The following is a 21,358-nucleotide window of genomic DNA, read 5'->3' on the forward strand; positions in this document are numbered from 1 at the left end:
CTCTCCGCCTTAAACCTCCCTGTCCCTGCAGACGCTAGTACGTATGTTGCATTCAGTAGGTGCTCAGTAACTATTGGTAAACTTAATGGCATCTTCTATTCAAAAAGAAACAAGTAATCTTGACTCTAAGAAATGTCATTCTGCCATTTAAAATCTGTATACCCAGTTAATAAAAGGGGGGTCTGTAAAGCTCATGGCAAAGACACATTAGTGTTCCCCACACTTCCCCCATTTTACTGTAAGAATTTTCAACATATAGCCCTAGCTGGTTTGGCTCAGTGGATAGAGTGTTGGCCTGTGGACTGAAGAGTCTCAGGTTCGATTCCAGTCAAGGGCACATGCCCGGGTTGCAGGCTCGATCCCCAGTGGGGGGCATGTAGGAGATGGCTGATCAATGATTCTCATCATTGATGTTTCTATCTCCCTCTCACTTCCTCTCTGAAATCAATAAAAATAAATAAAAATGAATTTTCAACATACAGAAGAGCTGAGAAGGTTTTATAGTGGACATTAGCCTAGCCCAGCCGTGGGCAAACTATGGCCCGCGGGCCGGATCCGGCCCGTTTGAAATGAATAAAACTAAAAAAAAAAAAAGACCGTACCCTTTTATGTAATGATGTTTACTTTGAATTTATATTAGTTCACACAAACACTCCATCCATGCTTTTGTTCCCTCCGGTCCAGTTTAAGAAGCCATTGTGGCCCTCAAGTCAAAAAGTTTGCCCACCCCTGGCCTAGCCCCTGGATTCCGCTTTCACTTGCCTTTTCCGTCTGGTTCTCCAGGCTTTTTCCCCTCCGTGGTAATAGGCTTTCTCGGTTACTGAGTGGACGTGGACTGGTGGGATGGACGACGTACTGAGACGATGCTGAAACGTACCATTAGGGATGTAGGAGCTGTCCACAGGAAGGTGCACGTCTGACTGTTCCTGGTAACTGCGTGGAAACGGTGTTCTGTGTGAGCATGCGTGTCTTCGAGTCTGCCCTCTGGGGTGCAGCACGCGTCTGAGCCCACCTCCGTCGGGGGTCTGCTGAGTCCCGCCTGCCTGACCCCATCTGTCATGGCCTTGGATCCTGGACGAAAGGATGCCAGGGTGGGATTTGGTGGGGCGATGTGAGTGCCCGCTGACTGCAAAGCCCTTGCTGTCCCTCCTGAGAAATGCGGATGGGCACGCATCTAAGAGGATTCCCCAAGGGGGATGCTGTGCTTTGGTGCAGCCAGCAGGTGGCGCCAATGACTTCAATACCGCTATTGGGGGACAGGTTCTGTATTCAATTTCAGGGACTTAACTTTATTAGAGGAAATGAATGTAGGCTCCCGGTTTGCTCTTGTTACTGAGCTTGTAAGATACTTGGAAAGTGAAACGGAGGGATTATTTATTCTGTGAGAAGAATATTCTTTAAAATAATACATTTTTATCTTTAGAAAAATTGATGGCCGGCCTCCTTTGGAAAAGCTGAAAGCAACAATATTTCAGAGGCCAGAGTCCTGATTTTCCTACTTAAGAAGTTAATGTCCCCGTTGGTTTCCTTCTTGGACCTTGAGGCCTGGTTGCTGGTGGGTAGGAGACACTGAACACCCGCTCACCCTTTAGCACGGTTCCTGCCCCTGGTTTGGGAAAGATTATGAAACCCAAATCTCCCCCGATGGGGATTGATGGCAAATGGCGATTTTAAGCCGAGTTTTAATTTGAAGCTCTAGGCTTACATGGGAATTGAGGTGTAAATAAATGTAAAATGCACAGCAGATTTCAAAGACTTGGTATAAAAGAAAAGAGTGATATTTTGAATAATAAAATGAATTCACCTGATCATACTTTTGTAACCATGGCTACTAGATATGCAGCTGCACTGGCTGGCAGGACCTCTCCCTGGGACCTTGCTGCCCTAGGCCTGGCGTGTGAAGGTTTCTGCACTCATCACATCAAATCTTAATATGCACCCTCATCCCACCTTACAGGCACATTCTCTGCAGACTTTTTCATGTTTTACTTCTGAAATTATTTGGCAACCTCTACACTTGACAATGATTTATTAACAATCACCTTGAATACTGGGGAATTTCTCAAAAGTGTCATGTGACAAATTGTTTTCAAATGTCTTGAATGTGTTCGAACACTAGTGAGATTTACATACTGCATTTGTAGATGTTTAATGAAAATGATCCGTTTGGGATTCTTATTTTTATACTTTGAAGCCAATTTCCCCTCTCTCTCTCTCTCTCTCTCTCTCTCTCTCTCTCTCTCTCTCTCTCTCTCGGAGACCTTTAGACAAGCCCCCTATATAAGCCCCAGACCTTGGGTCCAGAGCACCTGGTGGAAGTCTGTCCGGGCAGCGCTTAGAAAGGTAGTTCAACACAAGCCACCTGTGTCCTGGAGAGGTGCTGGGGACAGCCAGAGGCTGCCAGCAACACAGCGCTGCAGGACTTCCTGCTATAAGTAAGGCTCCCCGGCACAGAGCTGGGCACGGGAGGCGGGAGAAGGTGGGAGAACCCTGTGGCTGCAGTTTTGAGAGTTTCTGTCATAATAGGTGGTGTTACCACAAGGCAAATACAACAGAGTAAGTCATTCTATAGCCTATTGTATGTAAGTCTATTGTGAATTTCGCATCAGTATATTGAGAAATACTTTTTAAGGTGAGGACTGTTTACAAAGCAAATAAAAACTTTGCATATTTGCTTAAAGTAAGTCAGCCCCTTAAAAAATAACTGGCATGCATTCTTGTAGGTTCTCCCCATGGGTGTGGAGCAGGGGAGGGGGCGGGGAGAGGGAGTGGACAAAGTACTAAGGAGAAACTGTCAATTGCCAGGCTTCCATGGGTCCAAATCCACTCTGCCCTTTGGGTCATCAGGGCCATGCAGTGCCCAGCACATCTTTCTCTTCTCTGCCACCAGCCACAGTGTGGGCCTCTTCCTATGTGTGAGTCTCAGTGGTCAGCTGTGGCCCGATTGCCTGTCATACTGTGTCCGTATCGCTCCAACAAGATTCCACTGGGCTGCCTGGGGGCTGGGGGAGGCTGGCTTTTCCTTACTCTGACCTGGACTTCTGGCCATGACTGGCCACCTTTCCCCTGCAGGTCGAGCCCTGGGGGCTCCTGACCTCGGGCACCTCCTCATGCACCAAGTTTGCCATCATTTCCCTCCCTTCGTTTCCCTTCCTGCGTGGATCCTCCTGGTTCCTGGGTTGGCCTTTGAAGCAATGGAAGCTGGTATTTTCTGAGAAAAATGTCTTGATGACCAGCACTTCCCACTGTAAGATTCGCAGCTCCTGGTGCCAGAGGCCCAGGGTGTCCGTCAGGCTCTTTACCTGCTCGGATTTCATGCAGCATGACCTTCCCAACACCTTGACCTTGGACTTCTGGCCTCCAGAACTGTGTGAGGAAGTAAATTCTGCCGTGTAAGCTGCCCAGTCTGGGGTCTTTTGTTACAGCAGCCCAAGCGAACACAGTATTCCCAGGTGTAACGTGCTGTCCCACCTCCTTCCCCGCCCCCCCCCCCCATGCTCCCCGCCCTCGGGAAAGATTCCATGTCCACGCTGTGTCTACAGGAGTCTTCAGAAACACTACCAGGCTCCCGGTGGTCTGACTCACGGCCAGGCTGCACCTGCTGGGGCAGGGTCTCAGCAGCGCGCACCAGGAAGACCGGCCAGCAGATGGTCACTCTCCCTCCGACAGAGGGACAGAGGCTGGGTCACAGCCTTTTCGAAGCCCAGGTATTAGTCGCACATGTACTGGGCAAAGGGGCTTCCCAACACCCCTGCCTCCCTGTGGAGTGGCCAAAACTGAACAGCCTGTAGCCTTCGGATCGGGACCTGGGTGTTTGTAATCCTATCAGCTCTGGCGGCTTTTCTCAGTGTGACGGAGCTGGGCCTTTCAGTCCTGGTTTGGGGAGGTAGGGAAGGAAGGGATTTGGGACTTTGTCCCCCGGTGGTGGGGAGCCACTGAACCTCTGACAGCACGTGTGGGAGGGCTGGCGAGGCTGCCACCTCCCCACCTGCGCGGCTGCTGTGCAGGCTGAAGCGGAGGCGCTCCGGTAAAAACATGAAAACTGCGGGGCTCTGCATTACCGAGCTCCGCGCCGCCAGGCACGCTCAGCACTTTCTGTGTACTGTCTAGTTTCATCTCCACAAAAGCCCTGTGAGGAAGTGACTGTCATTATGCCCATTTTATAGCTGAGGCAGCTGAGGCCCCGAGAGGTTGTCGCTAACACGTGTGTGACAGGTGCAGGTCACAAACGCAGGGCTGTCTGGTCTTAGCCTGCCCTCCGCCCTCTCAGCTGGCTCAGTGCTGCCTGCACAGAAAGGAAGTGATGTTTACCTCCTAAGGGAGCAGCAGAAGGGAACGTAGGAGGCAGGTCCCTGCAGAGCTGAAACGGCGGGGCCCAAACCAGGCGGGGCTGCCGTGGGAAAGCCTGCCAGCCCCAGCCTCTCGCGCTTCCTCTCTGCTACGTTGATGTTTTAGTGGAGGCTCCTCTGGCCTCTGGTTTGGTGAGGAGGGTGCAGGTGGGGATGATGGGCAGGCCACATACAAGCGCCCAGCACTCAAAAATATTCGATAAATGTTGGTGGCCGTATCTCCCACCACAGAGCCTTCATCTTTCCTGTTCCCTCTGCTGTTCCCTTTACTCTCATGGCTCCGGTTCTCACCATTTCCCAGGGGCCTTTCAAGAAGCTAAGTACACCTGTTACTCCTACCCTCTTCCTTGGTCCCTTCTCAGCAACTGCCTGGAAAACGTGCCTAAATGCAATATTCACTGATTGTCTTTCTCCTCCTGAAATGTGAGCTCGCTGCGGGAAGCGGGGAGGGCGTTTGTTTCCTACATGCAGTATCCCTGGGGCCCAGAAGCTGATGGCCCATTCATTACATTAAGTATGAATTGGGTAAATAAATGGCTCAGGCAGAAGTTGGTGACACTTGGGGCTGTGGGGCTACCGGACAGTCGGAGAGGTTGACGATGCCGAAACTTAAGGGATCAGGGGATGAATGGGTTAACGAACCCGTACCTGGGCATCCGCTTCTTAAGACACTGCTGCCCCCACCTCCGCCCCTACCCCAGCGACTTCCGGGCGGGGCGGGAGGCGAGGTGCACGCAGGGAGCCCACCGCCCGGAGCTGGACCGACATCCCGCCGAGCCCCGTGCTTCCCGCTTTCTGACCCTGTGGCCCCGCATTGGCGGCCGCCCGGGGCCGGGACCTTTGCGGACACCTCCGGACCCCGGCGCCAGCACGTGCTCCACAGACGCCCGCGCGCGCGTCCGTAGCCGCGCACCCCGCGGGACACCTCCCCGGCTGCAGGGGGGGGCAGGGTGGGGCCGGCGCGGGCGGCGCTGGGATTTGTAGTTCCGGTGTCGCCGCCGCCCGCACCCCACCCCCGGCCTGGGAGTGTGCCAAGGGCGCCGTGGATCCTGCCCCAGCCCTTCCTGGCCGAGGCTTCAGAACCTGTCTGGCACAAAGGGGAAACTGAGGCCCAGCGAAAGAACCCAGCTTGCAAAAGGTCACGTGATCGAGCAGTGGCCGTCGTCCCTGGCGCAACAAGTGTAGGTCACACTTTATTTGTTAAAAGTTCTTAGTGTATTAATCCTCTCATGAAAAATCTGCAGTCGCCACAGATGAAGTCACTAGAGAACCTTTACTCTTTTTTCTTTGCCTGCTCCATCACTGGCTTCGCGGACCCCTGACTTTCTTCATTCTGTTCTTGCGTTCCTTTCCCTGTTTCTTGAGTCTTCTTTTCATACAGGCCATGTCTTGTGAGTCCGTGTTTGGGTTCATGTTTCTTTTCCTAATCCAAGGAATCATAAAGCCAGTTTGTCTTGCCACCACCAAAACGGGTTCTGAATCCAAATGCAAAGATGCCTTCGGTGTGGTCTTATACTGCGTTTAGGCTGGTTTCCCCTGCATTTCTGTCTTAGGTCCTGTACTCTTACCTTCCCAGGGCGAAGGACTTCCGTGGCCATTTGCTTTCCCTGAAGTCGTCTGTTGTTCACGAACTTCCTGGACCCGATAGTTACTGTGTCGTTCTCGGATGGTGGCTGCTCTTCCAGCAGCCAGGGAGGAAAAGTGCTAGTCACACTGTAATCAAAGTTTTCAAAAAGGGTGGTCGGAGGGGCCCTTTCCCGGTTGAGAGCTCTCCTTGCCTCCTTCGTTCCGTTGTGCGTTCACTCATGTATTTCCCGAGGGCCCTCTGCTTGCCAGGTGATGTGGCAAAGGCCTGGAGGCAGTGTTGTGCCCAGCGAGTCGGAGGGACAGTGAGTGACAAGAGAAGGGGGAAATGAGTTGACACAGAAAAGTGTGTTCCCTGTAGGCTCTTTGAAGACAGGGCTTGGGAAGGAGGGATCAGACTTCAGTGACTGGATCTTGGGGTCAGGGAGTCCAGGGGCTCGAGACAGGTTTGAGTGGACCTGGGTTCAAACACAGCCTCAATAACTAGCAAACATTTCGCCTGCATCCCTTCCTCTTCAGCCTGCCTGGTGTCACTAGTGTCCCCACAGACCCCAGCCTGTGTCCCATTGTCCAGAGAGAAGTCCATAGGGTTGGGGCCAGGAGTGACCCCACTTAGAGTTCCAGTTCCAACAGGGGTCACAATGGTGCCCGGACATGCAGAAGGTCTGAGGCCCCCAGAGCTGTCCTGGCATCGTGGTGTGACCTGCTGGTGGGAGAAGTTGGTACCAGGGCCAGCTTTGAGGGCAGTGACGGGCACAGTCCCATGGCTGGATGCTCAGAAAGGCCCCACACTTGGTTAAGTGCTCTCCTATCAAATGTGAATTTCCTAATAACTTTTTTTAAAAATATATTTTATTGATTTTTTACAGAGAGGAAGGGAGAGAGACAGAGAGTTAGAAACATCGACGAGAGAGAAACATCGATCAGCTGCCTCCTGCACATCTCCCACTGGGGATGTGCCCGCAACCCAGGTACATGCCCTTGACCGGAATCGAACCTGGGACCCTTGAGTCCGCAGGCCGACGCTCTATCCACTGAGCCAAACCGGTTTCGGCTTCCTAATAACTTTGAACTCTGCAAATTCTATAGCCAACCTGCCAGTGTGACATTGAGAGGGCTGAAAATGGGCCTGTTTCTGTGGTTGGAGACAGGAACAAAGGCAAGGTGGACAGCCTCTGCTTGTTCTCCTCCAAGGGTGGCCCACACACAAGGAGGAATCTCTGACAGCAGCAGAGGTTGGGGACAGATTTCTGAAGAGCCCACAACTACCTCCCCTGCCCCATCAACTTCTCTGGAGGGGGGCCTCCGGGACCACTCGGCCCCTCCTGCAGCAGCAACCTGATTTATTTCTTTCCAGATTACATATTGTATATTTTTATTTGTTGGATTGTCTTATTCATAGATGCTCCATGGGGCTAGAGTGTGTTTTGTGCATCCCTGCAGCCCCCATGTCCTGATTAATATTCGTCGAATGAATTATATCTGTAGATTTTTTAAAAAATCATTTCACCTTTAGCATATGTCGCTGTACTCTAGTAGCAATGGGATAAATATTGACTCAGTAACCATGGTCTAATAATTGCCCATATCTAATTCATTAGATTCTGCGTTCCACGAGGGCAGAGGCCTGGAACTACGCGGGCACGTAGTAGGACCTCCGGAAACGTCCGGATGCGCGGGCTCCGGCGGCGTCAGACCCCACCCCAATGCTTCCCCCTGCGCTCCGGGCGCGGCGGGGCGGGGCCCGGACTACGCTTCCCGGCGGACCCCGCGCGCCAGGGCCGGACGGGGGCGGGCCCGAGGCTGCCTGGGGGCGGAGCCCGGCTACAAAAGCCCGGGGCCGGGCGCAGAGTTCTCGCAGCGCCCGCTGGAGCGCAGCGCAGTTAACCCAGCTTTAACGCGGGCGGGCCCTCGAGCGGACCGGGCCCGAGGCGCCCTGCTGGCCAGCTTTCTCGCGGCGTCGCCCATGAGCGCACCCCCGCGCGGCTGGGGTCCGTAGGCCGCAGGGCGCCCCCCATGGTGCTGCAGCCCGCGCCGTGCGCCCCGAGCGCGGGCTTCCCGCGGCCCCCGGCCGCCCCCGGCGCCATGCACGGCTCGCAGAAGGACACCACGTTCACCAAGATCTTCGTGGGCGGCCTGCCCTACCATACCACCGACGCCTCGCTCAGGAAGTACTTCGAGGGCTTCGGGGACATCGAGGAGGCCGTGGTCATCACCGACCGCCAGACGGGCAAGTCCCGCGGCTACGGCTTCGTAAGTGGCCCCCGCGGCCGGGCGCGCACCCCAACCTGCACTTAGCTTGGCCCGGGGCGCTGAGTCCGCCGGCGGGCGCACGCCCAGCCGCCCCGCGGCCGCTCGGGGCGCCTTTCAGCCGGGCGCCCGCACCTGCTGCCCCCTCTCGGACTCCGGGGGGCGGCGGTTCACGCTCCAGCCGGTTCCGCCCCCCACTCCCCGCGGCTGGGTCTACCTGCCCCCACCCCACGCCCGGCTTAAAAGGGAACCCGCTGTGTTCAGTTAGAACTTCGGAGTTTGTGGCGAGGTTTGGGGGTCAGACGACTGTTCTCGGGACTTTCTGGAGCAGCTAGCCAGGGAGAAGCAGAGCCTTCCCCCCGGGCGCTTTGAACCCTTTGGCGCCCCTCCCCCCACGGTTTCCAACCGTCCCCTGGGCCGCCACCAGTGAGCATCAATTTAAGTGAACAGCGGTCTGCAAACAGCCTCGTCCTCCTAACTACAGTGTCCCCAGACCCCTGCCATGAGGAAATGGATAGAACCCTGCCTCTCTCAGGGGAAGAGGGTGCGCTGTCTCCTCGAGATTGTTTCTGTCCTTGAAGGCAAAGCTTCCCTCGCACTTGAACTTGGAGGGAGGAGCTGGAATCCAGGGGGCAGCTTTGTGGGAGGGCCCCAGGTGTGGGGTCACGGGGGTGGGGTGTGGAGCCCGCTGCCCTGCACCCTACAAGGGAAGCCTCTGACGCCTCTGCTCCTCCAGGTGACTATGGCCGACCGGTCGGCAGCGGAGAGGGCTTGCAAAGACCCTAACCCCAACATCGACGGCCGCAAGGCCAACGTGAACCTGGCCTATCTGGGCGCCAAGCCGAGGAGCCTCCATTCTGGTGAGAGGCTGTTTCCCTTCCCAGGCTTTTGTCAGCTGCTATATTCAGCATTGGTATCTGCCCAGTGACACCCCCCTGCCCTGCCCTCCCCGCCCCAGGAGTGGCAGTCGGCTGTCATGTGCTTGCGGAGCCATCACAGGACAGTCATCCCCTAGCTTGGGAGCTGGACCCCTGCATCTAGCTGGTCTGGCTGCATGTGCCCGTAGGACAGGGTGAGGGGGGTGCGTCACCCAGTTGTCAGCTGTCCTCTCAGGAGACAGGAAGTTGGTCTCTGGGACCTGAGGTCAGAAGGACCAAAGCCTAGAGGCTGCTACCCCCCAGGTCCCTTGACCTGTTTGGCTGGGAGCTTTGGGGTTCGCGTGGGGGTAGCCTGGGAGGAGCAAGGAAGTGGATTATCCTTTTTGGTTGGACTTGTATGGCTGGGTTGTTCTGCATCCCCGGTGAGGCCTAGCCCCTAACTGGTCTCGTTGTAGGTTTTGCCATCGGTGTACAGCAGCTGCACCCCACCTTGATCCAGCGGACCTATGGGTGAGTGGAGTGGCTGGCTGGAGACGGGGTGGGGGGTTTCCTGGGCCTCCCAGTGTGGGTGCCCATTTCATCCTAGGACTGCCCACCCCACTGCCTTGGTTGTGCCATTAGCAGCCCCCTTTCTGTGTCTAGAGAACCATCGGTCTTCTCCAACTTTTCAGAAACGTGATTGTGTTTTTGGGGTGGGAGAGGGTGGGGACAAGCTGGGAGAACTGAGAGAAGACAGGTTTCAGTTCTCCACCCCTGGCAGAGGCCACACCTCAGAGAGTGGGGAGCATGGGCTGGAGCCTGCAGCCTGGGTTCAAATCCCGGCTTCCCCCTTAGAGTGGGGTGGCCTCCAGCAGCCGACACAGGCGCCTCTGCCTGTTTCCTCACCGCGCAGTGGGGACGGGAGCAGCAGCTCTGATTGCTGTGAGTGCCGGCGTGAGGACGGTGTGGCTTGGGGGGTGAGTCTCTGGAAGTGTTGCTGACGTTCTTAGGAACTGGCGAGCTGGGCTCTTCTCGGGGAGCCCCTCTGACCTCCAGTGCCCAACAGATGGTGGCAGCAGGTCACTGCCAGCCGGGTCCGGCGTTTGTGAAGCTGGAGCAGGTGAGCCAGGATCAGGCCAGATGTCCCTGCCCCAGCGGGCTGGCCGGTGGGCCTTTTGTCTGACATGCTTTGGAGCAGCGTGTCCCACCCTCCTCTGTCCAAAAAAGCCCCCCCCCCCCCTTTGCTTTTTTTCTTAGAACATATAAGGCCTGGCAGCTGCTTGGGGAAGGACGTGCACACTTCAGGGGCACAAAGGAGCTTGCTATGCCGTCTGACTTTCCAGCCCCGTGATTGATGTCGGCTGTGCACCCCGTGCAGGGAGCTTGTTGTTGGGGTTGGGAGGTTGTTGCTTTGTGGGAGGCGGGAGGACAGTTGCAAAACAAGCAGCTCCTTTTAGAACATTAGCACTTCTTAGGCTATTAGAGACCAGTGTGCGCATTCGTGTGCGCCCCTGCCCTGGAGAGAAGCACAGTGTGAGGAGCATCCAGGCGCACTGGGGCAGGCCCTGTGGACCAAGGACCAGAGCAGGGATAAAGCCAGGCTCCAGTGGACTGCGCAGGTCAGCCAGATGGCGGAGGAACTGCTCCATGCCCAGACTCGGGGGTGCCTGCATGCGGTTTCAGTGTGGATTGCACATGTGTGTGAGCTCAGCTCCAGTCTGCCCTCCTGGGGGGGAGCCTGGAGGGTGGCCGAGAGCAGGTGGTTCTGGGTTTCCTTCTCGCCAGGGTTCTGCTTCGTAAAGGTCTGCAGCTGTCTTGCAAGGGTTTTGGAGACACCTCAGTCTTCCTGCCATCACCCCAGGTTCTTCCTCTCTGGGGTTCAGGCCACACGAGGAGGGCGTTCCTCATTTTCATAGCCCTGGCTGTGTTCCCGGGATCCACACCAGGTGCCCCGGGGCAGGGCCAGCTGCACAAAGATCAGGGCGTGAGCCTCAGGCACATGCAGCTCTTTCCTGCTTAAAATGCAACAATGCCTTCCCCACCCAAGTCTGATCCATCGCAGCTGTCTCCGGGACTCCGGTAACTGTCGGTGCCTGGTCTCTGGATCCTGCAGACCCACGTTCAAATCCTGATTCTGTCACTTACCGGCTGGGTCCATCTTGGCAAGTGAGGTCCTCTTCCTGAGCCTCCAGCTTCCTCTGACACGGTGCCGGCACGTGGGGCTGGGTGCCCCTGCTCCTGCCACGTCTCTCCTGTCCTCACCCCGCCCTCTGAGATGGGGATTGATACATCCTGTCTTCACAGATGGGGAAACCGGGGCAAAGAAAGGTTGAGGAAAAGGTTAACAACCGGTCTAGGGTGGCTGGAGTGGCAGGATTTGAACCCAGGCCAGCTCTAGAATCCACACTCAACCCCTGTTCTCGGGTGGGGGTGGGGGATGAGAGGGATGCCTGACCTTGCCCCATGGGGTCCCAGGAGCGTCACCCCTGTGAAGGTAGTTGGGGTCGGTCACAGATCTTGCCGCCTTGCGTTCCCCACCTCAGGTGACAATGTTTTGTAACTGAACCTGCTGGCTGGCCATTTAATACCCGTGACGACGGGGAAGAGGCCTCCAGCTATTTGTTGGTTGCCAGGGGGTGGACACCCAAACAGGGACAAGGGATTAGAAGGACTGTCCATCAGCCGGTGCACTGAAGTCTCTCAGAATCTCGCCACCTCCCCCCGACCAGGCCTTGCTGAGGTCCAGGCCTGGGTGAGGCCCTTGGGTGCGTTGCCCAGGAGAGGCGGCCGGCTGGGCTGCCGGGGTCAGCTGCCTCTCCCAGTGCCCGCCTGCCCGGCCGGAGAGTTGGGCTGTCAGCGTCCCTTTTGTCTTTGCAAACAATCGGGCTTGGGAGTGTGGCCGGGCCTGACTCAGCGGTCAGTTTTGTCAGCTCCGGGCTGGCAGCGAGGCCAGGCCTGTTGTTGGCTGAGGGCACTGTGGGAGCCGGAGCCCGGGCAGCTCAGTTTGTAAGCCGGTTAACCCCTCCCCTGCCTGGCTGGACTTCCTGGTCCCCATAGGCCCGGACACTCGAAGGATCCCTCGGCCCCGCTTTTGGGCAAGGCTTCTGGAATTCCTCCCCTGGCGGGGCCATAAATGTCAGTGTGGAAAGAGTCACCAAAGAAGTAGGTTGTTGGGATCTTTCAGGACCTGACTCGCCGGCTGCATTTCCTTCATGTACCCACATACGGGGCCGAGGCCAGGTGACGAGTGGCTTGGTCAAGGCAGGAGAGCGTCCCTTTGCTGGCTGGTGGGACAGTCAGCAGGCTGCAGGCAGGAGTGAGGGTCAGAGCAGTTTGGAGAGCCTTGGGTCTGGCCTGGAAGGGGCCTCCTGGTGTCGAATGGTGTTTGTTCACGCTTGGGCCTAAGGCCTGCCAGGATCTGAGGCTGGTCCTGGGCCTGCCTGCACTTGGACCCCCCTCGGGTTATTTTTGAAGGGCCAGCTGCTTCCCTGGGCACAGCCCGCCCGCCCCATTCTTAAGAAGGCCATGCTGTGGACCCCACACCCGTTTTCCGTGAGCCCTGTTCTGTGCCAGGCGTGGGGCCAGGCCCTGGGGGCCCAGATGACAAGAGGGAGTCTTGGGGCAGCTGGGTATCAGGTGTGCTGGGTGCTGGAGTGAGGACCCTGGGGTCTGCCTGGGTTCGAGGCCAGGCCAACCCCTTCTCTCTGGGTTCTTCTCCTCGTTTGGAGGGTGGGAATGCCTCCCGGCTGAGTGAGCGCCTGTGTGCTGAGTGGTCAATGGGGGCCTGGCCCATGGGAAGGCCTGGGATTTGTCAGTGACGAGTCGCATGGCAGCCCTTGACAGGGTGTTACTCCAGCCTCCAGTACAGGCACCAGAGGAGAAACTTGCCTAAGCTCTCAGTGTGGGTGTGGGGGCCCTAAATTAGGGGCTCCGACACCCTGGTTCCTTCCATGAGGCCCACCCCCTCCCTCTGGCCAGCCTTGGACAAACCCAGACTCCCTGGGACTGACAACCCCATGGGACCTTCTCCCAGGCATTGTACAGACCTCCTGGCCTGTAGTGTCAGGGCCCTGCATCTGTGTGGAGGTCCCTGCTGCCCACGTGGAGACCTGCGGCTGTGAATGTGCATGTGCAGGGTCTGCATGGAGCGCCCCACCACCAGGACAGGAGAGGGGCCAGGGGTGATGGAAGCTGTGGAGCACCCGGGCCTGGGCCGCACATACAGGGCTGTTCCCAGAATCGTTCATTCATTGAGTGCTTGTTGAACGCCTGCTGTATGCCAGGCCCTGTGCCCGGACACTTAGAATAAGACAGACCCGGTCCCCGTCACAGGGGCTCACTCCAATGGGGTAGCCAGACTCACAAAGCCAGCAGGGCACGCGAGGGCCCGAGAGCTCCTGGGGGTGCAGCTGCGCAGGGCGTTCCTCTGGGCATGGCACAGCCCTGCATGGGCTGTGAGACAGAGTGGGACTTACACACCAGGACACGTCAAAAACTGGTGAGACCCCACCAGGCCTGGAGCCTGGTTAATAGTCATGTGTGTGTTGGTTCCTGGCTTAGGTAACGCACTGGGTTATAAGACCTCACATTGGGGGACCTCTCTGTACTATTTTTGCAACTTCTTGGGAGTCTTTCACTATTTCATAATATGAAGTAAATAAAGCTGGGGGAGGCGAGGGGCCGTGCATTGGGGAGTCAGTGCCTTGAGGGCACAGCAGGAAGTGAGGTCAGAGCCAGGAGCTGAGGGCGCTGGGAGGAGGTCCGTGCCCTCTCCCCGCTGTGGGGCATCACGTGGCTTGTTTTTACTTTCTGGGTGTCTGGGTGACTGGCACTTCCTGTTTGTCACTCACTGGAGTGAACGGGGGCGGCGGGTGGCCCGTGCACACCTGCTGTTTGTCCCTGTCTGCCGTAACAGAAACCAGCCTCCACCAGCCTCCGGTGGTTCTGGGGTTCCTCTGGGAGGAGGAGCCCCTCGCCCGCCCCACTGGCCCGGCAGGAGAGCCCCTTCTCTGGCTGGAGAGCCTCGCCCACAAGCCTCAACCCAGGGGGAGGCCAGGCCACAGACAGGCTGATGCAGGCTCTACATGCCCGCAGAGGGGGAGTGGGCCTGGGTGGCCAGCCCCTTCATGCCACAGCTGGGTGACGAGTCTGGAGGCCCCTCTTGACTTCCTTGTCCTTGTGACTTTCCTGTTGAGCCTCAGTTTCCCTATCTGCCAGGTAGACACGACAGGTGCTCTGCAGCGGGCTGGGGCGTCCGGTCATTCTCCCGACCCCTCCCATGTGGTGCAGGAAGGAAGCCGTGCGCTCAGTCAGCCAGTTCATTCAGCAGGTACCCGCTGGCTCTGTGCCAGGCTGGGGACCCGTACGCGTGAGATGGTTGGTTCCCTGCTGTGGTTACAGAGCATTCTGCCGCAGAGTGGTCCTGGGGATGGGGACAAATGGAAAAGGGAATAATCGTGTGTCTGCTGGCAACAGGCGCTGTGGGGAGAAAGGAGCCCCAGGCAGGGGAGGAAGTGGGAGATGGGTGTGCAGGGCCCAGCAGGGTGGCCATGGGGCCCAGGGGAGCTTTTGGGATTTACTCTGAGTGCCAGGGTGGCCCTGAGCGATGAGGGCCGGGTCACTTGGTCTGTTCAGTGCCCCTCTGGCGGCTGGGTGGGCTGGGCTGCCAGGCTAGAGTGGAGGGGGTCCAAGTAACACATCAGGCTCGCGGCCATGGCGGCAGCTACAAACAGCACTGGGGTGAGAAGGGTGGGATTCTGAATACATTTTAAGGGATATGTCAGAGAAAGAGGAATCCAAGAAGATTCCAGAGCTTTGGGCCTGAGCAGATGGGCGGAAGGTCGGGTTGGTCTTGGCGGTGAGGGGAGGCTGGTGTGGGTGCCCTTTTGGGTGAAGAACAGGTTCTGGTGGAGATGCTGTGCCAGGGCCTGGCATGGTCCCAGGAAGGGCATCTCGGCCCACCCCCCCTCGCACCTGCCTATTGTCTGATGGCCCCAGAGAGCCTGGGGTGCCCCGAGGCCTGGCGGGGCCTGAGGTCACGTCTCCAGAGAGCAGAAAAAAGTGAAACCAGCCCATTTGCCTTTTTTATTTTTACTTTTAGAGGTAGCTTTGCATTCAGAAATGGGTCCTCCGGACTGTGGCCGAGTGCTTTTCACTGCGAGTTTTGCTTTGAGTGTTGGGAGACTGTGGTTGTCTGGCCTGTGGTCGTGGAGGTGAGAAGTCCTTGTATTTGCCCGTCACTTTGTAGTCTCCTGCAGGGTCTCGCCTCGCTGTGCTGCTAGGGAATTCTCGGGCGGGCCGGCCTGAGAAGAGCAGATGTTGGCAGCACCCCTCGCTCCCACCCACTGGATGCCAGCGGCACGCCAACGTGCAGCCAGAATGTCCCAGATGTGGCCATGTCCCCTGGGGGCAGGCACTGTGCTGAGAACCGCTGTCCCAGGGGAGGGTCTTGGTGCTCACAGTGAGCTCTAGGCCATCTTCCTCAGGACCCTTTCCACAGACAGGAAAAGCCCCTGACTGTCCCCGTGCACAGCTGTGGGGCAGGTTCGGGGTCTGCCTGGCGGGCTCTGCCGCCTCCTCGCCCCTCCCCTCGGCTCGTCTTGTGTCCTGGGCCTCCATGCGGCAGGACAGAACCACCAGAAACGGCCGTGTCTTGGACAGGTGCTCATGGTGCCCAGGCCGCTCTCCCATCTGGGTGGGCCCTGGCATGGGTCTGGGTCCGCATGCCCCAGCCCGCAGCCAGTGCTTGTGGGCATAGGTACCAGGCGGCGGACGGACGGGGGCAGACTCTGCTATGCTGTGCCCTGGCTCTGGGACTGCAGTCACTCAGGCCTCTCTATGAGCCTCAGTTTCTCTCTCTTGGAAATGGGATAACAACAGCACCTTTTCCATGGCTGTGAAAAGCTTTGTAAGTTACCTCGGGGTTTCACATACTGAGTGGTGGGGCAGAGCACCTGAGGGAAGCAGGTGAATACATGCAGACAGTATCCCCAAGGGACAGGAAACGGGGTCCCTTTCCTCCCCAACCTGAACGTTGTTCACCCTGATGGTGTCTGAGTGCCGCCAGCAGGGCAGCTCCAGTCGCTGGGCCAGAGCTCTGGTCCTGACACCGGTGGGGGGAGAGGGGGTTGAAACCTGGTAGATGTGACAGCTGCCTGAGCCGGCCGTACCTTGAGACAGGTGTGGCCATGAACCTGTCATTGTAAAGCCCCAGGTACTTCTGCTGTGCACAGTGTGAGGCCTGGTCTAGGCAGTGGTTCCTGAGTGCGGTGCGTGGTAGAGTCTTTGGGGGCTGTCAGTTGCAGGATCCTGGACCCACCCATCCACCTTCAGGCTGTGAGGATCCACGTTTTTAGCTGGTACGTGGGGTGTTGGGGTAGGGCCATCGCTGCCTGTGCCTGGAGAAGTTCTGGGCTCAGAGCTTCCATAACCTCAAGTTAAGGAGTGTTTGTTCCAAGGTCCTGGAAGGTGGGTGTGGACTCCTGTGGTGGGTGGCACCACGCTGATGATGGCCAGGACGGCGGCCTGGTGGGCACTGCCCCATGGCATGCTCTATCCTGTGTCTGTTTGCTCCTTCCCAGGAGGCCTGTGGGCCGCAGAGCCCCTCACCTGTCTGGAGGGGTGAGTGCCTGAGGGCTTTGGAGCTCACCCCTCCACGCTGCTCACTGGGATTCGGTGAGGGAGAGGCCATGGAGCTCCAGCTCTGGGCAGTCGCCCCTCCAAGAAGCCTCCCTGAGTCTCAGGACTGGCTCACGGGTTGGTGTGTGTTTGTGACTCTACCCCTCCTGGAAGCCAGGCCCCAAGAGGCCAGGGGTTGTACGGTCTGCTCAGCACCACGTCCTGGCCCAGAGCACAGCCTCGGCAGGTGAGAGCCGAGGTGGGATTCGAACCCAGCCTGGCTCTGTTCAAGGTTCTCGTTCCCATGGGGTGGGCAGCAGAGGCTTCTGAAAGGATTGGGGGGAAGCTGGCATCGTGGCCCAGAACCAGGGATCTGGGCGCACCTGGGGCATGGAGCCAGGTGTGCCCCAAACTCTCATCCCTCAGGTGTTTGCTGTCTGGTCTGGGGGCCCCCAGTGCTGTCATTCGCCTCAGCTCTGCCCACGCCGCGTCCAGCAGCACTGACCCCCGGTGCTTTGCTCCTACTCAGGGTGCCCTTACCTATTGCTCTAGGTGGTGACGTCCACCTGACCGCGAATCTCATTTGAAGGCGTTAAGCCCCTTTACAAAGGTGGGCAGCCATCACCGCCGTGTGTGTAATCCGGAATCCCCCTCACCCCTAGGAGACCCTGAGCAACCCCGCACCCCTCCCCTGCACCCTCCCGCAGCCCCGCAGCCCAGGCTCCCTCCCTCTCTGGATTCGCCTGTTGTAGGTGTTTCCTGTTGATAGAATCGCACAGTGTGTGGCCTTTTGTTTGGCTGGTTTCACTCAGCATAGTGTCCTCAGGGTTCATCCAACATTGTAGCAGCGTCAGAACTGCGTTCCTTTTTGTGGCCGAATAATATTCTGTGGCCTGAGCCACCACAGCCTGCTTATCCTCCTCTCACTCCAGTGCACGGATACGGGATGTTTCTACCTCCGGGCTGTCATGACTCGTGCGCTTTATTCCTGATGGCACGCGTGAATCCATTCGCCTTCTAAGGATGTTCAAACCCACGTGTGATCCTGAAGCCCTTTCCAGCGCATCAAAACATAATACCGTGTAAAGCTGCTGTCAGCCAGCTCGTGCACCTATGAAAATGGTAGCTTCATGCGGTTCCGCCTCACCTGTCCTTAGCATGTGTATAAACACACGTTTGTGTTTTTAGCATAAACACTTTTACCATTTAGCGTAAATCCCTCCCTTTTTCATAAACAGCAGCTCTGTTCTGCCGCTCGGCTCTCTGTCCTGACGTGGAGGGGAGAGGCGTGTTCTGCCGCTCGGCTCTCTGTCCTGACGTGGAGGGGAGAGGCGTGGGCTGAGTAGGGGCTCGTCTCCCTGCCATGTGTGGTGTGGTCTGGGGGACATTGGACTGCCTTGTCCGCTGGGCACGATGCTTGGGCTTTTCTGGTCATTGCGGAGTGAGGGCTTCTCTCGGGTGCGGAGGGAGCCTGCCCAGGGGACGGCACACGCCCTGGGAGGGAGCCTGCCCAGGGGACGGCACACGCCCTGGGTGCCCCGCTGTCCCTGTTGCTGCCCCTGCCAGGTGCACGAGAGCATCCAAGGGAACATTTCCCTTCTCCTTTCAAAGCAGCTTCTCTTTGGAGCAGGGGCAGGGCAGGGATCCCGAGCCCATCTCACAGTGCAAGGAAGTTGGGGTCCCACCTCACCCCCTTGGTGGCCCCGTCCTGTGTAACTTGTGCTGGTATGAGGAGGAGGGGGAGGAGGAGGAGGAGGAGGTGCCTATAGCCGCATTGTCTACCCCATGAGGCCCCTCTGTGTCCAATGAGCTGTGAGGCTCAGAGCGGCTCAGCCACTTACCCAGGGCAGCCCAGCGGCTGGTTGGCAGAGTGAGCACATGCTGATGCTGCCTTTCCTAGCCTCAGTTTCTCATCTGCGACATACTGAGTTGATCCCTACCCTGGAAGGCCGGGTGTGCAGTGGCGAGGCCTTGGTGGGACCAGCATGGCGGTTAAGAGGGCCTGGGGGTCTCGGCCCCTCCTCTCCGTCGCCATGGGGCCTTGGGCCAGCTACTGAGCTCCGTGTTTCTGTTGTAAAACGTGGTACCAATGCGAAGGCTGACCTGAGGGCTGGACCTCACGGTCACCACAGGTCAGGGGTGCTGGGCAGTGCAGCGCCAGGCTGTGGGCTGCTCCTTCCCGAACCTCACCGTCGTCATTGCTGCACGCTTTTCCGCCCGCGTTTATGTATCCATCCACCCTGCACTCACTGGGCTCCTGGGAGCCAGGCCCGCAGTCCGTGAAAGGAATGAGCACCCCCGGGGGAGCTGACACTGGTGGGGAGGGAGACGTGGTAAATGGGCGCACTGTCCGTTGTGGGGGCAGATGCTGGGAAGGTGAACAGGGAAGAAGGAGACGGCGGGCTTCGTGGGCCGGCAGCCTGGGCGGTCACATGGTGCCCATGCGCAGAAGGGCCCGAGCTGGCCTCGATGCCTGCTGTCACCCTCCTAGGATTCTAAATCACTTTCCAACATGGCCCCCCAATCATGTTGGTGGTCCTGTGGGGTGCAGGGTTGGGAGGGATGCCTGGGAAAGGACCGCTGAAGTGGGCATGTTTGCATACAAACTTGGAGGAGGGGAGGGTGGCAGGCACAGCCAGGGCACAGGCCTGCACAGTTGTCGTGTTCCAGCCACAGAAAAACAGACTGGGGACAGGGACACAGCGGCACCCGGCTCTCCGGGTCCCACCTCAACCCCTCTGTTTGGCCCACAGGCTGACCCCCCACTACATCTACCCTCAAGCCATCGTCCAGCCCAGCGTGGTGATCCCGGCTGCCCCCATCCCATCTCTGTCCTCGCCGTTCCTTGAGTACACGCCGGCCAGCCCAGCCTATACCCAGTACCCACCAGCCACCTACGACCAGTACCCGTACGCCGCCTCGCCTGCCTCCGTCACCAGCTTCGTGGGCTATAGCTACCCGGCTGCCGTGCCCCCTGGCCTCTCGGCCTCGGCCCCCACGGGCACCACCTTTGTGCAGTACCAGCCTCCGCAGCTGCAGCCCGACAGGATGCAATGAGGCCACTGCCCCCTTGAGGCCTGTCACCCACACCCACCAGGCAAGTGGCCGGCCGAGCTCGGGGTCCACACCAGCACCTGTGCCTCTGGGACCCCGCAGGACCCCCACCTGCACCCTGGATGGCCTGGAGACCAAATCCCTTTAAATCCAGGACCCCACACATCTCGAGGGAGGACTTTGAGAGAAAGAGTGAGCGGGAGCTCTAGAAGATGCAGCCGGACCTCCCCGCGCGCACACCTGCCTTCTCCCTTCACCTCCTCCCTCCTCCCCTCCCTCCCGCCCGAGCTCCGGGCTGAGGTCTCCCGGCATCTCCTCAGCATCGTGAGGCCTCCCCACCCTCCACAGAGCCCGGGCACCCTTCGGGCTCTGTGGAAACTGTCCTGCTCAGAGATGCCTTACTCCAGGGAAACCTGAAGGAGCGACGTGAATTGACTGTTTATTGTTGCTCCATCCGCACAAGCTGTGAACGCGGGAGACCGTGTGTGGGGAAGCCGCCCCGTGGAATTCTCGTTTCTGGTGACGGCGCGGGCTCTTCCACAGGCCCCGGGGCTCAGTGCAGCAGGGCCACCAGCCGGCTGCTCCCCAGCCCGCCGAGCACTGCAGCCTTTTTCCTTACCGTCCTTGTTTTGCTACTAAGATGTTTCAGAACTTCAGTTTATTTTTTCAGCGGAGGCTCCTGCCCCCAGGAAAGCAGAACCCGTTTTTGACTTTGAGACTCACTTATGTCCGTGGCTCCGCCCAAGGAGACGGACAGCATTTCTGTTTGAAAAAGTGTCTGTCGCTGGAGCACCAGGAGCCCCTCGGAGGGTGGGCGTCTTCAGGTCTCTCTCAGCGACAGTAAGTTGTCTCAGAAGCCTGTCTCCACCCCTGCTGCCCCTGCAGGGACAGAGGGAGGGGGCCCTAGGTGATGCTGGCTGAGAGCGCCCCACCCTCTCTCCTTGGTCCCCTGTTGCACCCCAGCCTGGCTGAGACCAGCCTGACACATCCTGCCTGCCTTGGGCTCAGTGCAGAGGGAGGCGAGAGGCCCAGCACAGGAGGGGGAGGTGAGGGGCAGCCTGGCCGAGGGGGTTGGGGAGAGTGGACAGAAGGTTGGGGGCGCTGGGGGTATTCCTTCAGACCTACCTCAGGGAAGCGGGAGGCCTCAGGGCTGACTGGCGCAGGCGAGCGCTTTGCGGTGCGCTTGGTCCGCAGTCAAGTCCCAGGAAATACCGGTAGCTAATGTTATAATAATATTTTTATTAGAATGTTCTGATTATAAAAATAAAACTTGTTTTCTTTAAAGAGAAGCTGGTCTGTAATAATTCTCGAGGTGGGCGCCTTCGATTCCCTGCAGGGCCATGTGGTGCCAGTCACACCCGGGACCCTCCTGGCGGGACTTTGACCGTTCATGGAGTGTCTCCTGAGCCGGCCTGCAGGCATCCAGAGTGCTGGGACAGACACAGCCCCCCATTACCACCCGCTGAGGCAGGACGGAACCGACACCCCTCCCCCAGGTGCTTCCCTGCTCAGCAGTCGCCTAAAATCCCAGGACAGCACACTGGCTCAGTGAAGGCGCGTGCTCAGAGCAGGGCCCTGAGGGCCGTGGCTCAGTGTTGTGATTGATGGCTCCAGCAGAACCCTATGGAATAGGGAGACAGCTCCCCA

General features: G+C 58.2%; 1 protein-coding gene across 2 annotated transcripts; it reads left to right on the plus strand.

Moving 5' to 3' along the window:
• The first annotated feature begins 7,882 nt into the window (after positions 1-7,882).
• Positions 7,883-21,000, plus strand: RBM38 (RNA binding motif protein 38). Of its 2 annotated transcripts, XM_006095418.3 has the most exons (4): positions 7,883-8,186; positions 8,920-9,043; positions 9,517-9,571; positions 19,411-21,000. In XM_006095418.3, the coding sequence occupies exons 1-4, from the start codon at positions 7,950-7,952 to the stop codon at positions 19,712-19,714; spliced, it is 720 nt and encodes a 239-aa protein (XP_006095480.1). In that variant the 5' UTR covers positions 7,883-7,949; the 3' UTR covers positions 19,715-21,000. The 2 variants fall into 2 exon arrangements, with proteins under 2 accessions (XP_006095480.1, XP_014316940.1); XM_014461454.2 differs by lacking the exon at positions 9,517-9,571 and having other exon boundaries at positions 19,411-19,549.
• The last annotated feature ends 358 nt before the right edge of the window (positions 21,001-21,358 follow it).

This window comes from Myotis lucifugus, unplaced genomic scaffold (genome assembly GCF_000147115.1).
Source record: "Myotis lucifugus unplaced genomic scaffold, Myoluc2.0 scaffold_155, whole genome shotgun sequence".
Classification (NCBI taxonomy): domain Eukaryota; kingdom Metazoa; phylum Chordata; class Mammalia; order Chiroptera; family Vespertilionidae; genus Myotis; species Myotis lucifugus.

Bases quoted from the DNA above. Each gene is read 5' to 3' on its own strand.
- RBM38 (XM_006095418.3), top strand. From the start codon at position 7,950: ATGGTGCTGCAGCCCGCGCCGTGCGCCCCGAGCGCGGGCTTCCCGCGG. The intron at 8,187-8,919 runs GTAAGTGGCCCC...CTGCTCCTCCAG, and splicing joins AGTCCCGCGGCTACGGCTTC to GTGACTATGGCCGACCGGTC. The intron at 9,044-9,516 runs GTGAGAGGCTGT...GTCTCGTTGTAG, and splicing joins GCCGAGGAGCCTCCATTCTG to GTTTTGCCATCGGTGTACAG.